At 44.5% G+C, this 15968-nt stretch overlaps 1 protein-coding gene across 2 annotated transcripts in view; it reads right to left on the minus strand.

The window, feature by feature from the left end:
• KIAA1549L (KIAA1549 like) overlaps nucleotides 1–15968 on the minus strand; it is a 241513-nt gene that overhangs the window by 80890 nt on the left and 144655 nt on the right. Inside the window, exons 2-7 of one of the 2 annotated variants that reach the window (XM_054699279.1) lie at nucleotides 13989–14330; nucleotides 10783–11385; nucleotides 8110–8225; nucleotides 5435–5654; nucleotides 4170–4303; nucleotides 1126–1288 (exon numbers count right to left, since the gene is read on the minus strand). In XM_054699279.1, coding sequence (XP_054555254.1) covers nucleotides 1126–1288; nucleotides 4170–4303; nucleotides 5435–5654; nucleotides 8110–8225; nucleotides 10783–11385; nucleotides 13989–14330 — 1578 coding nt within the window. Of the gene's footprint in view, nucleotides 1–1125; nucleotides 1289–4169; nucleotides 4304–5434; nucleotides 5655–8109; nucleotides 8226–10782; nucleotides 11386–11792; nucleotides 14331–15968 lie in introns of both variants that reach the window. The other variant, XM_054699278.1, reaches the window with a different exon arrangement.

A 15968-nucleotide genomic window follows, 5' to 3' on the forward strand; every position in this document is an offset into this window, starting at 1 on the left:
GTATGGTAGACATCAGAGTTAATCTAAGAAAAGGGTTCAGCACAGTGCCTGGTGCATAGGAGGTATACAATCAAGTTTACTTATTTAATCAGAATATCAAGATAATGAAGGAAAGTAAATTCTTCACATGCTGTCATATGACATAATGCATTCTTTATGACATTAACTTTTCTATAAAGTCCTAAGTCATCTTTCCTTCATGGAAATTCACAAAAGCTGGCTATTTAGCAAACATTCAAAGAAAATTCAAAATGACTATTATATGTTAAATAAGTACACACTTATTTAACTATTATGCTATATGTTTGTAAGTACGCACACACGTTATCACATTGATTTACATCAAAAGCAGCCACAGAAACAATTTTGCTAATATGTTTTTTTTTTTTTTAAATTTGCCTAGTGACCTTAAGAATTGTGACAATGATTAAATTTTAGACCACAAATCTTTACTTCCCCTTTGGCCACCAAGTAAGTGTTTGAGTACAAAATGTAGGCTGCATCGTCTTCAAAGTCTACGCCTGCTGCATTGTAATGAGGATTATATAACCGAAGCATTGGAGGAAGATGAGGCCACAAGACTACGGGGACTTCATCAAGTGAAGTCACGATGCTGATTGCAAATGAGTTGCATTATGTTAGCTATCGGCAGGGCGAGGTCTGAAGCCTGGGAGCACTTGCTGATGGCAGGAATATGGGAAACCATAGCAACCAGATTGCTGGGAGCACAAATGCCCTGCCAGGCAGTTATTGCAAACTCAGAAGGTAGACTGCTTGGGTTCAAATTCCAGGTTCCAGGTCTCACAGGCTATGTGGGAATAGGCATCTGATTAAATCTCTTAGAGCTTCAGGTTTCTCCTCTGCAAAATAGGACTAATTTTGTACCTACCTGATAGGGCTATCAAGAGGATTAAATGAGAAAAGAGGTTAAGTGAAGCACAAAGGGACCCCACAGTGCTTTTTTTCAACATGCAATCAATTCACTCGCCATTTATCACGTTTTGATTTATTGTTGCATGACGAGAGTTAGTATGCAGCCTGGCATGATAGATAGGTGTGTTTGCTAAATGGTGAAAGGCCTCTGGGAAAAATGATAGAAGCCCCGGGTGATGTTCTCATACTCACGTTCAGCAATGGTGAGCGGAGGGTAGGTGAGGTAGAACCCCACCAGCTCAGCTGAGAGCTGGCGGAGAAGGCTGCTGGCAACCGTGCCGTTGAGGAAGGAGCTCCGATTGCCCACCACGTACACCAAGGTGACTGTCTGGGAGGCGTTGGATGTAGCCACAATCTGAATTGACACAGGAGGAAAGGGGAGGGAGACATGCCAAATAAGATGAGGGTCTGTTTCATGGAGGCCGTGGGAGAAGTTTAAGCAGAAGTTGAGGGTAGGAATGAGAGGGAGGTGGGAAAGAGCAAGGAAGAGACAAGAATAACAATAGTCATCATTTTCCAATTGCTACATGCCAGGCATTGAGCTAAGGACACGTTATTGCATTTAATCCTGACCACAGCCCTATGAGGAAGATCCGGTTATGATCCCATTTACAAATGAGGAAACTGAGGCCCAGAATAATCAAGGGACTTGTCCAAGGTATAAGTGATGGAGCCAGGATCCAAACCCAGTCTGACTGTAGATTTTAACCACTAGTGTGTGTATCTCTTCTAGGAGTTAAACTGTCTTAAGTTACTTTCATGGCTCTGAAAAATACAAAAGAGCAGAGAAATAATAAATTTAAGGAGGGCTTAACTGCTCAGATGGAGAATGCCCAAGTCAAAGTCAGGGAATGTTTAAGTTGAAAAGACAGAGGAGGTACACGGTTGATCACTACCCTAGTAATGAACGGAGTAACAGAACCTGGTTATGCAAGGAATTCAGAAATATAAATTAGATTCTTTGGAGATCTATTACATTCCCTTGTGGCCCATTAATTCAACATAGGCTATGTAAATATTACTATGAGATAGTGTGACATTCTTCTAGCATTTGGTCTAAGTCAGCTTTTTAGTTACTGGGAAATGATGTTTTGGGAATCAACATACGGGCAAAAATATCCCAGAGTTGAGATTCGAAAAATAGGTGCAGCTATTCAATGTTGTTAGGCAGCCTTTGTTGGGTTCTGTGCTGGGTGTCTACCCCTTTCTCCTCGAGATCCATTCCCTACCCTCATCTCATCCTGCTCAGGGCCCTCACAGCAGGATGTGGACCTGGTGGGTTCCTTTGCCCTCTGACATCAGCTAAAGGGATCTTGGGAAGGATCTGAGAAAGAAGAAGGTGTCAAGAAGAGAACTTCAGGAAGAAATCATGTAAGCACCCGGATCCAGTTGTACCTGAAGTAAATAAGCTATAAACCTTTCAGTTACATGAGTCAATCACTACCTCTTTTTGCTTAAGCCTTGTTGCTTGGATTCTACCACTTGCCATCAGAAAGTCCTAATTAAGTCTATGGTAATCTAGCCCCTGATATCAATGCTATACAAGTAAAAAATATATAAATAATATCACACACATTTGTGCCCCACAAATTATATTAAATGCATCAAAATGCAAAGTTATTCTTTATAAAATCAGATCCTGGAAAAACAGGGGCCTAGAGTATCACTAAATCCGGGCAACAATTTAGCTTTGGGCTTCCTGTCACACAAATCAAGAAGTAAATTCACCACATTATCTATTTCAACAGATTCTGATATGTTCAAGAGCACCTAACATTTATTTAGATGCAATTTTTGAATTTCCATTTGCAGTCATTTCCAAGGAAGATTTGTTACTTGCTTCCCAAAATTTCATCTCATGGCTCATGACCATTGAGCCATACCATAAAATAGGCTTCTTAAAGCCAAAGGCAATTATTTATCTTGGTGTTCCTCCCTGTGTCTAATAAATAGCAGACACTTAATAAGTCTGTTTTCTGAATACAATTAGAGTATGCTCCGCTGCCACACTAGACTCATACACCTATGACAGTCACAAATCCAATAAGAAAAACATCTCCCATGAAAGAACTGAGTCATACTCCTTACATAAATCTTACATCTGCAATGCTTTTTTAGATCTTGGTCTAATATAAACCAAGTCATAATGAGATACTTCCATGTACCCTCTGGATGACTCTAGAAAAGGAAAATTGCCATCATAGTCAAATTATATGCTTTCTACATCATGTGTTGGCTTTGCTGATAATTCACTGACATTAAATTTCAACTTCAAAACCACTGGGTTTAACTGCAAAAGCTTTAGTTCAGTAAAAACAGAGTCGCTGGGTAGTACAGTGAGAGAAATTTGGGGGCTGGGTGGATATCCAGTAGTCTGTCTTTAGTGAGATGTTATCTCTATCACTGTACAGGCTGGAACTGAGAAAGGCCTTTGGTAGCATATCTAGTATAAATCCAGCACACATTATACCAGGAGTAGGAGTTGCCTGGGAAAGAATTCATGTGTCTACCAAAAATTGCATCAAGGATCCCATTTTTACACTGCACTGATACAGACATTGCACAGTAGATAAGACAACGGGGCTTTGGTTCAAATCTTTATTCCATTCTTTACCAACTTTGTGACTTTCTGGAAATTTCTTGGGCTCTTTCTGAGTTTCCTCTGTGAAATGGCAATAATTATACCTCAGGAGGCTGTCTTGAGTATTATGTAGCAAAACATTGGTAAAACCCTTAGCACAGTTTCTGGCACATAGTAAGCCCTAAATACAAAATGTGTGTATTTTAACTAAGATGACTGCTCATGTGGCTGTCTGAAAAATAATTCAGTGCAAATCACAGACAAGGCAAATCTTGATGTGTTAGCTATTTAGTATGGATTCATTTTTACATAGACATTTGGCATCTCTTCTATAGTATACCTAGCTCCATTTTTAAAAATGATCCAAGTATTGGGCAGACCCTGGAAACTTCACATGGGAAAACAAATATAAATCCCAAATCACAGCAGGTACATAGCAACACGGCATCCCTCCTGTCACGGCCACACCCCAGACATCCTCATCATCTGAGGCCAGACTCCACTCAGTGGATCCAGACTCATGCTCTACCATGTGCCCAAAGTACAAAGGTACATTTACACCAAGTGGCTTTGACATGGGAGACTAAGAGTCTTGCCAGTTTGTGCACTGGGCTGATCTCTGTCAATCACACAGTGGAAGCACCCTTCTGCTTACCTGGATAGTCAGATTGCTTTTGGTATTCAGGACTTTCCTCTCAGCATCCTGGAAGGCCTTCTGCAGCCTCTGCTCCATTGTCTGAGCAAACTTGCAGGATTGGATATTATCAGATTGGCTCACAAACTGCAGCACTAAAATGAGAGTCATAAATCAGTGCTCACCACACCTCTGCATCTCAGTCCCTTGGACTTACTGGCAGGCATGATATAAAACAGCATGATTTTACATCAGAGAAATTAGTCAAATAAAGATAAACATGGTTTGGCTGTAGTTTTGAAAGTAGCTCCTAACATGGTTAATATCAACAGAAAAATTAAAAGCATTATTGCACCAGAGATCCCCTCCAGTGCAAGGGTTTGTGATTTTGTTTGAATGGAACAGGCAGACTTCTGCTCTAAGATGGACAAAAAAATACCCTGCAAGAAATCATGCCTCCTATTTCTTTGGAGGGGGAAAAATAATCAACCAACTCAATTACTAAGTTGATAGTCTTTCAATTTCAACAGTTTCCCCACTCTCATAGTTCACAAAAAACAACAGCAGAATCACCACAGAGGTTGAATGAAAGAAAGATGCTGAGGCCTGAGGCTGGAGATTCTAATCCAGAAGCATCTGGAACTGCTGCTCCAAAGCACAGATTGTACAGAGCTTAAACTCTTATCAGTGTTCAATGGTAATAGAGAAAACCATTAAAATTGCAGTGTTTGGTGCTCATATGTACTAATTATATAAATTGGGAAGAAAGGCTCCAATTGAAGGAAGATTTCTAGTAACTCCAGGGTTGGCTAAGTATGGGCTGATGTGTAGGGAACCTGAATATTTGATTAGGAAAGACCTTTGAGGAAAGTGCACAGGGACTTTAGGAAATGCCAGAATAGCAAGCAATGGGGATTCTATTTTTATAAAGTACCATTGTTTACCATTGTTTACCATTGTGACTATTTAAGCCATACAGGATTTCTCTCCTTACCTGTGGTCATCATCACTCTCCCACCATCAAAGCACCCATAATCCTCTGCCACCCATTTGGCAATGGGGTTTTTCAACAGGTATTCTTTTGGTACTGCCCAAGAACAGGAACACTTTCTTTCTTTCACTATTTTTATTTTTATATTTTTTACATGATTGTTCATGCTCCTCTCAGGTATAATCCCCACAAAATTCGCACCACCATGACACCATGAACCATCACCATAGTCTCTTGTGCTCTTCCCTGCCGTTTCGATCCCTCTCCCTCCCACTCCCCAGTCTGAGTGACTTGCCTGTTTTTAGCTGGAAGGAGCCAGCAGGCTGGGGATTCCAAGGGGAGGCTAGGACTGCCACAGACTGCAAGTTTGGGGTATGCTGCTTCAGATCTGCAGTGACGTTGCTGACCCCATAAACAGCCAGCATTTCGATCACTACGGCAGGCAAGTACACCAGCCTCCCTCTGGTAGCATAATACCCAACCGTGACATTATGAGAATGTTCCAGAATGTCCACCTACAAAACAAATGGACCCACAGAACTTAGTGTTTATTTCCACAGTATTTTAAGTTCTTCTCAGTGTTTCTCAAGACCACAACTGTTACTTAGTTTCATGGGGGAATAGGAAGCTCTCATCCAACACATATATAACAATCCTATAAAGCATACATGGATTGGAAAGTCTCAAAATACCAGAATACATCAAAATTTACATCAAACCTAAGTGGAATAGAATTAAATCTGTGAGGTTTTGTTTATGGGTTTTTGGTATTTTTATGTTTTAAATGCCTCAGTATAATCCTGTGAACACTAGTTATCAACTAAGAAGGCAGACAGGATCCTCCCTGGTGGCACAAGGGGTTAAGACACAATCTATGAAGCTATCCGCAGCATGAGTTCGATCCCCGGCCAGGGAGCTACATGGCGCAGCAGACCTCTCCTGACTTGCCTGCTGCTCCCCTCAGCAGTGTATTTCAGTCAATCTGCCTTTTCTGTTCCCCACTCTGTTTCTGGTAAATCCTCTCACTCCCCACACCTCTGGCCTGTACCCCAGTTCTTGTATGCATAAATAAATCTTTAAAAATAAAAAAAAAGAAGGCAGACAGGAGATATCCAGGAAATGGAATCATGGGGGAAACAGCTTTATTATATTTCTCATCATTTGTGAAAATTAATAGGAATAAATGATAAACTGGGGGCACATTCAGAACAAGGGTCACTTAGGAAATTAGGTGAATTCCTCTCTTTAGAAGCTGAGATAAGAATCATTCCAACCTGAAGCAATCATTCTTGCTTCTAAGCTGATTCAAGATCAAGATGGGGATAGGCCATGAAGCATCTCTCTTACCACTGGGCCCTGACATTCTCTCTTACAACTGATGATCTGAGCTCCTTCTGGTTCAGTTAATGATCTTGACACTTTAGATTTTATTCTTTTTTTGTTTTGTTTTGCTTTCTTGGTGTTTCATATTAATGGTTCAGGTGTTTTTAACACCTATCCTTGGTGCTTTCCTCCCATATTTTTGCATTGCCATCAGTAGTGTCATGTATATTTGCCAAAAAAAAAAAAAAGACAACAGGTTTTACAACAGGCTGGGTGTGTTGCAGGATCCTCCAAAGGCACTGTGTGCTCCCCACAACTTCATTCTCTAAAGGTGGTGTTTGAGATGATTTTCTTTAGGTGGGACAAGAGATATTTCTGGTTGTACCTAACACAGCACCAGTCCATCCAATGAGAAAGTGACTTCCCCATCAATCCTTCTGATTACCTAAGAAGCAAGGCTCAGCTTGAGGATTATTTACTTTTCAAACCTCTAATCCTTGCTAATCATATTTTTAAACAAAGGCAATACTCTCCAGCTTGAATTTAACAAGTTATTTCCATAATATGATTACTCTTTCTCTCTGTGGCAAAGTGTCCTGACTTTCATTTAGGGCGGTAATATCAAACATCTTTCAAAATTGATATATTGAAGTTTTTAAAAAAATAAGTAGATTTTAAAGAAACTAATGCATACTAATTGTCACAGCAGTCTCTAATGATAGGCAGAAAAGGCAAAAACTGAAGGCAAGTTTGCAAATGGTTACGTTTTAGTGGAAATTGTACCCAGCAACCAAATGGAAACAGTCACATTTTCAGCTTTCAAATAGTTTCTGGTGCAGAAACCACAGGTCCACAGATTTCTCTCATGGAATGCCTTTTTTTTTTTTTTTTTAGAATTAGATAAGAGAGATTGATTATGACCAATAAACTATGTACCAAACCTTATTTCTAGTCTGTGGTGTTGGGGAAGGGGTAGTAAGCTGAATGCAGCTGTAGAACAAAACGTCAAAGGAAAAAGCCAGAGCAATATTTTAAGTGGTGCAAAGGGCTGTCTACTGACTGCCAATCGCATTTACAGCTTTAAAACTTGGAACCAAACCAAAGGAGGGTAAAGCAAGGCTTCCATCATTTGGACACGCCATCAAAATCAGCTAGCAGTTGTTAAACAGTACTTGGCATTAAAGTGTTTGGAGGGGGAAAAAAATGTTTACTTCCCCGTCTGCTCTTGGCAATTTAAGCAAAGTTGGACTTTATTTACAAGTCAGGATAATTTGTAAGTGTCCAGAAATAAATCACTAGCTATTTACAAAGCTAAGGAAGATACAGGAAAAAGCAATGATGGTTTCTGGAGAATTAAATTAACAACATTAAATACTTTTCCCAAACAAGGGAATAATGGACAATTTAAAAGAGTATATCCAGGCTTAAGAAATCTAGACATAAGGCAATTAGTCTCAATTTTCCATCTCCAAATTTGACCTTTCTCTCCAGCCACCACACATTAGCTATTTGCCAAAATGAAGAAAGACCCTCCTTCTGGCAAGTGTGGTTATGGCTCTCAGGGAGGAAGAAAACCATGCTAACATACTCTGGACCCAAGAGGAAGATGTGATTGGATTAGTTTGATTATGAAAGCAAGGGGCTTACGTGGGCCGAGACGTCATTCTGGTGGAAAGCCTTCCGCAAAGACTGCGTGAGCCCTTTGGCTATACTGAGCTTCAAGGATTCACTGAACTGTACTCTCCTTTGGGTCAGAAAGAGAACTGTGGGGCAAAACAAAAGCAGGTCATCAGGGTAAGGTGCACACCTAGTCAACCAGCCCTCCTCACCTCCCCAGACCCCACCTCCTGCACGTTCTGAGCAAAGCTGCTGAGCACAGGTCTAACACGGAGAGGGGTGGGCTGCCCACGGAGGGTAGCGGTTCCGCTGGGCCCACTCAGGTCCGAAGGAGAAGCGGCCCCAGTCATCTATGTGGCTCCAGTGGAAAGGGAGCGGGTGTGTGAGTGGCACATCCATGGTCAGGCGATCAGTGCTGCCTCTGACCTTGACAGTCTGGCTCAGCAGTGCCTGCTCCATGGATCTGCCTGCAAGGACACTCCAGCAGCAGCATTCTGTGAGAGCCCGCTTAAATGCAGGCCCTAAGCTAGGTGCGCTGACCTCGCCAGTACAACCACCCCAAAGCAGGAAGGTGCCACCCTCACATCCCACACAGAGGGACGATGATAGGGATAGATGCCTGTGATGGAGAGGAGATGACTGCATGTGACAGGTGCTATTTGAGGGGAAGCCTAGGATGCTGGAGGCCCTAGGAAGGCAAGGGGTTGGGGATGAGAGATGGTTTCCTCAAAGAACTGATGCCTCTGCTGAGTCCTGAGGGACAGTGGGAATGATCTAGGACAAGGAAGGGGAGACATCCCCCCATTTCCAACAGAGAGAAGACCACGTGCAAAGGGACGGGGAGAGAAGTGAAGTATTTCAGGGTACATAGGTTTGGCCCCAAGGCAATGGGAAATGAAGGTTTTAAGCAAAGGTTTGCATTTTAGAAGGTTCCCTTGACTGAACAGATTGGGGGAGGGAGGGGTGGTTCCTAAAGGCAAAGAGATAAATTTGATTGTTGTTGCAGAAATTTAAGTGAGCAATGATGACAGTGAACTAAGGAAGTGGCAGTGGGGTGGAGAGCGGGAGGCAGAACTGAAAGGACTTGGTGATTGACTGGGTGTGGCTGGGGTGAAGGGGATTATGAAGGAGAATGTTCCAGATTTCTGCATCTAGGTAACTAGGGTTGCCTGTCACTCAGAGGAGGAGGCATAGATCTGGAAAGAGAGGGGGAAGGGAGTGAAAAACCAGATGGTATAATTTCTTGAGAAATAGAAAGAGACATTATACTTTCTGCTAGGCCTAGTTTCACAATTTCCCATTTTAGAAGAGGGTATGTCTCAAGATATGATTTCATTTAATTCTTTGTGGGGTGAGAGGAAGGCGGGATACGAGCATTCAACATTGGCAAGCTCTTTCAAATAACAAGCCTAATGCTTTTTATAGCAAACACTACCGCACTATTAAAAGCACCCAATGTCTTCAAGGCCTGCTTTGCTGCAACGGGGAGGTAGAGGCTGGAGAGCTATCATCTTCAGACAGAGAAAGACAAATACCATGTGATCTCATGCAGGTAGAATCTTAAAAAACAAACCAAAAACTAAACTTATATGTAGAGAGAATATGTTGGTGGCTGCCAGAGGAGAGAAGCAGGTGAAGGTTGTTAATAGGTACAAACTTTCAGTTATAAAATAACTAAGTTCTGGGGACAGAAGGCACAGCATGGTGACCTTTGCTAACAATCTGATATTGTATATTTGAAAGTTACTAAGAGAGTAGATCTTAAAAGTTCTCATCACCAGAAAAAAACTTAAGTATGCATAGTGCTGGGTGTGAAGTGGTCTTACTGCAGTGACCACTTCACAGTATACACAACCATCAATCATTATGTCATACACCTGAATCTAATATAATGTTGTACATCAGCTATTCTTCAGTTTAAAAAAAAAAAAAAACCAGAAACAATACCCATTGGGCAACAACTCCTCTTTATGTAACTAATGAGCATTTTGTGGGGATGTGCTTTAAAACCATGCAAACTCTCTGTTGTCCTAAACCAACCAACCAATAAAGTCAGTGAATATTTAAATCTAAAAAAAAAAAAAATTGCATCCATCACCCAACTTTTCCAAAGTCCCACTTTTAATACCAAAAGATGTTAAAAGTGTCCTGCTGTTGTCCTTTCAGTATCTGCTGATTGAGAAAATACAGCATTTCTGGATTCCATAGCATTCCAAGATTCTGTATCTTACTAATCATCATTCATTCATGTGAGACACCACTGATTTGCTCTACCAGAAAAATGTGGTGCACATTTGCTTTCTCAGCTTCCTGGCAATGCTGGTTCCCCAGGGGCCTCTGACATGGGGATGAACTCCAGAACTAAAATCACTGCAGGTGACACTTGTCCGCTCTGACACCCGAGGGCAGAAGCTCTGACTTCAGCACTGCTGACATTGTGGGTTGGGTTAGTCTTTGTTGTCAGACTGTGTATTGCCGGACCTTTAGCAGTCACCCTGGTCTCTGTCCTGCTAGATGCCAGCAGCACCACCCTCCCCCCTAAGCTGTAGATACCAAAAATGTCTCCAGAATGTCCAAAAGTCTTTGTGGGGAGCAAAGTGATCCCACATTGAGAACCATTGATCTCAAAGCTGATTGTGGTACATCTCTGAGACCTGGATGTGCTTGCTGCCTTCAAGTAAAATCAACATGGCAGGCCCTTACCTGTCTTCACCAGGAGCTTAGTGGACATCTGACACTCCAGGCTGGACGCCATCTTGCCAGTTGTGACCACTGCAGTTGACACAGCAGGAAGAGCAGCATCTGTGTTTTCTGCCAGCACAGGGGGCAACCGGGTGGCCCTTACTGGTGCAGTGATGGAGGTCAAGGCTGCTGTGATTGTCAGTGGGCGTGTGGTGGACACCCTGGGCATGTCTGGGTTGGTGGGGTTTGGGAGGCCTGGGTGCATGGCTTGTGGCTTCCTGGGGAGGTGTGTTGTGGACAACAGGCCAGAGGCAGTGCCCGTGTTCCCTTGCATGGCTGTATGGGCGCTCACGGTGTGTGATGTTCTTGCAAACATGTAGGTTGGCGTGAACGAGAAGGCTGTGTGGACTGCCCCTGGGGTCACCTTTGGGCCAGATGCTGCACTGTTTGTGACATTTTTAGCTGGAGCAGTACTCTTGACTAATCCTGAGGCCGCGGCCAAAGGACTACCACCAGTACCCTTAGCCACTAGGGCTGCTGACAGCGCCGGCAGGCTTGATTTCTTCAGAAACAGTGTGGCTGCTGCTGCTGTTGGTTCTCCCTTGGATGACACTGAGGAGTCCACTGTAGAAAGAGGAAAAATGCAAAGTTTGTCATTGACCCAGAACACACACACATCACTTGTGGTGATGAATAGATGTAACTTATGGGTTTGCTGGGTTAAAAAACATCTCTGCTCTAGAATTTAGGCAAACCAGCTTTAGGTTCATTAAGTCAATTAACCATAACATGATTACCATTTAGAGCAAAGCGAGAGCTAGTAATAAGGACACTTAAATTCTGAACACTTTCAAAAAATCAAATTGGCAGAGGATCAGGGACATGACTGTTTGGGGTTGCTAAATCATTCATCATCCTGAAAGGGTGTGCCTGCACCTTCTGAGCAAAGCTGGGAGTCTGTGTTGAGCTTGAAGATGCTTTAACCACAGAAGTAGTCACACCTCTTTTTGGGGAATCAGGAAACAAGCTACCTGCATTAGTGGCTGCACCTGTCCATTTCTTGGGGCGCTGAGAAGCCAGGGGCACTTTGAATAAGGCAGTGGTTGAGAGAGGTGGAGGTTCAGCAGTAAAGTGATATTTCAGAACGCTCTGGAATCTTGTAGAAGCATTCCTCGCAGGAGACGGATAGGTGTCGCTGGAAATTGGGAAGCCTGTATCCTTTCCATCCGCAAACATTTCCTGCATGCTAGCGGTGGAAGTTAGACTTGGAGAGGCTGGCGAAAGTGGATGTGTTGGAGAAGGATAAGACATGGAAGACTGACTTGTGGAAGGGTAATCTTCAACCTCAGCTGCTTGGAAGTCCCTGGAATGATTGTTGCTGCTTACAGACGAGAGGTCTGTACGGTTTCCAACTATGGTAGCGACTGACTGTTGGATGGGCTGTTGGATGCTTGTACCAAGGACTGGATTTGGAATGCTAAAGCCTTCTGCAGTTGCTAAATGTCCAGCAGTATCTTTTAAATTCTGAGCTTTTATTGTCCTGACAGCTGAAGTTAAATCAGGGGGAGGAGTAGTTGAAACTGAATGAGTTTCCCAACTTGTGGAGTTAATTGTGTCCCCATTTACATCATAATTTGTTTGCTGCAGCAAGCCAGTTATCACTGGTTCTGTGGAAAGGGATCCAGTTTCTGCTAAAAGAGAACTCCAGGAAACATCTGTGATGTCTGGCTTTATCATGTGTTCCATTGTTGAGAAATCATAGACCTCAGTGGAGGAGGGAAAGGCTGTCACCTGTTTGGAAGCTGAAATCGGCAACTCAGAAGGGTCCAGTGCAGCTGCAGAAGTCTCTGACTTGGTGCTGGAAAAGGGAGGAGACTGGGAAACAGTCTGGGGGGTTCCTCCAGAGGAGAAGGAAGTCACAGGCAATGCTGAAGGGGGGAGGGCCATCCTTGGTGTTGTAGTGACAGTTGGTGAAAAGCGTCCTGTGCTGAATTCAGAGGCAAATTCATTTATGGTGAGAAGACTGGGGATCTCTTTTTTCGGAAGGGTCTGGAGAGTGACGATCACCTCTGTCTTTTCACTTTCCTTTGAAACAGCTGTCACATCATCCTCTTTCTGCAGGGGAAATGTCCAGGCTGTGGAGCGAAGGTTAGGTTTGCGTGAGAGGAGGAAGTCTGGTGCTGCAGTCAGAGGGGGTCTATCATTGTCCTCTTCTTGAGGAGTTGACATTGGGGAGTCAGGGGGTGGAGAGACATGACTCTCTGTCGACCAGAAGGAAGGCAGGGTGGAGGGCAAGTCTGCTGCCATGCCATTCGATGGTGATCCAGGAACCACCCCAGAAAGGATGGTTTGCCCCCGGCTAGCTGTAGTGAGAGGCAGAGAAGAAGGCACCAAAGAAGTGTGCTCTGTTGAAAGGGCAGGCCCTTCGGAATTCTCTGGAGCTGCTGACAAATGCAGTGGGTTAGCAGAGTCATCTGTAGTAGTAGGAGCTAGCTTTCTGCTGGTCATTTCTACTGCCACTGATTCTGCAGGCTGGAAAAGAGAAGGCTCAGCCTCATGGGTCTCTGCTACCATGCTCTTAAAAGCCGGCAAAGACACCCCATGATGCACTCTTTCAGCCACCTCAGCTTCCACTGGCTGGGTGGATGCAGGACTTGAAGTCACTTCCAACAATGGCCTTGAGGGAGTTCCACCTGGAAGCTGAAGAAGACTTCCAGGTGCTAAGTGAGGGGGAGACATGTGGGCCAGGTCTCTTTGTGTCCCAGATCGCAAAGCCTTGGGTTTGGGGGAGCCTGCTGAATGAGCGTCCTCTGGGGAGGAGAGCTCAGAAAACTGTTTTGTGGAGGATCCAGAAAAGCCTAGATGAGGGGTGCCGATTAAACCCCGGGCTCTGGGGGCTGGAGTGTGGTTCACTGCATCAGCAAATGGGTGCAGGGGATTAGCTACACTCTGGCTTGAGATGTCCACTGGAGCTGTTTGGGGGAACAAGGGCTCTTGGGTGGGTGGTTCTGCTGGTTTAAAAAAGATGATGGAATGATGTGATGAGTCAGGAGTCAATGAAGAGGATGAAGATGGGGGGAGAAACAGGAGAACGTCTGACTTCAGGGAATGTTGTTTGGAAATGAAAGGCGCCCCTACCCTTAGTGGCTGGGATACAAGGACTGCTCTCAAGGATGTCACAGAAAGGAGAGTGGACAAGGGAGGGATCATGCTGGTGTGAGGCAAACCTGACGCAGCAGCTGCTTCTTCTGCCCCTTGAATTCTTGGTGGGACCAGGGATTCGGTGGAATCCTTAGAAGGCTCAAGGGAGGTGCTATGGCCACTTCCTTGGGAAGGTGGGGGAGGGAAGTCCCCGTGGGCCCTAGCTCTGCGGTGCGCCTTGGGAGGCAGTGTCCGGGCCACCTGCAGCAAGCTCGTGTTGTCAGGGGTAGGGCCCAGCACAGTCCCAACTCTGCCCGCTGCGGAAGACTGGACTTCAGAGAAAGGCCATGTTGGTGAAATCGGCAACAATTTCCCACGAGGAAAGGACTCTGGGGTGGGGGTGACAGTTATCTGTAGATTGTCTGTTCCTGTGAAACAAAATAGCAAGTTGTCAGGCACCGGGTAATCATTACCTATCTTCTGCAGTGGACCTGGAGAGAGGGGTGGGCAAGACAGGGCACTGTCCGGCCCTGCAAGCTCCCCTGCATCTAGAAAACTACCAAACACACCAAAGCAATGAATGACTGTGTGTGCTTCAGCAAGGCAGGGCCAGTGAGACATTGTGATGTCTGCACAAAGATGTGGAAGATACTTGGGGATTTTACAATTTTTTTTCTCTGCTACCTATAAGGGCTGGACCATGAGACTCACAACCAAGATAACCAAAGATGAATGTGGCTGCCTGGCACGCCCATGACAACAATATAAACTCATCCCCCCAAAGGCAAAACAAAAGGACTGTGTATCTGAATGCAAATCTTTTTTACTTTAGTACCCAAAAGTACATTCAAGCAGAACTTCCAGGTTGCCTGTGTTTGGAAAGATGGTGCCAGTAAGACCTTTATCTTGTCGGATTTAAAAGGATTCTTGACGCTATCATTCACACTATGTCAGATAGCAAAGGGGATTTCTTTCAGATTAGGCTATTTCTGGAAGACAAAATTGTTCGCATCCAACCTAGGACTAGAGAGACACCTCTCACAAGCCTCAGTGCCACTACGAGCACCTGCAGAGATGCCAGAAAGGTGAGCGCTAATGTGTGAACCTGCAGGCAGAAAGGCAAAGAGAGGAGGCAAAAATGGTGATGCCCACAGGAAAGGGGGGAGCATGACCACTGGCCAGAAAGCTGGCAAGGTCAGGCTTGGGAAAAGAAGCCCTGCTTGAAGATTCTCTGGTCCCCCTTTCCAGGGTTCTGTGGTGTTGATGCTGCTGACAACCCCAGAGGTGGCTAAGTGTCCTTAAACAATATTTTGAGGGCCTCCCCTGGTGGCGCAGCAGTTGAGCGCTGGGCTGTGAAGCTGCCTGCAGCCTCTGCAGCACCGGTTCGAACCCCGGCCACCAGCAAGGGTCCCACATGGCGTGCAGACCTCTCCTGCCATGCCCGCTGCTCCCCTCAGCAGTGTATTTCATCAGTCTGCCTGTTCTACTCCCCACTCTGGTGAATTCTCTCACCCTCCCGCACTTCTGACTGTACCCAGTGCTTGTATGTATAAATAAATGTCTTTAAAAAAAATACAGCTTAAAAAAAACAGTATTTTGAAAATAAGACAAAAAGGCACTTCCAGAATGTTCTATATTATTAGCTAAAAATGTCAGAACCATCAGGAGCTAATTTGTCTTTCAGAACAACAATTCTTTTTTTTTTTTTTAAGATTTATTTTTATTTATTAATATAAGCACTGGGTACAGTCAGAAGCACGGGAGGGCAAGAGAATTCACCAGAGCCAGAGCGGGGAGCAGAGCAGGCAGAAGGACCGAAGTACACTGCTGAGGGGAGCAGCAGGAGGCAGGAGAGGTCTGTGCGCCATGTGGGACCCTCCTCTGGTGGCCGAGGAGCAGCCGGGGATCGAACCAGAGCTGCAGAGGCTGCAGGCAGCTTCGCAACCCAGCGCTCAACCGCTGTGCCACCGGGGAGGCCCCCAGAACAACAATTCTTACTGTGGAATGAAGGACAGACAGCAAAGAGGTAAGAGTGGATGACAGGACACCATTAAGGAAAATGCCTA

The sequence above is a fragment of the Talpa occidentalis genome, unplaced genomic scaffold (genome assembly GCF_014898055.3).
Source record: "Talpa occidentalis isolate TD23 unplaced genomic scaffold, MPIMG_talOcc4v2.1 talOcc4.3, whole genome shotgun sequence".
In the NCBI taxonomy this organism is placed as follows: domain Eukaryota; kingdom Metazoa; phylum Chordata; class Mammalia; order Eulipotyphla; family Talpidae; genus Talpa; species Talpa occidentalis.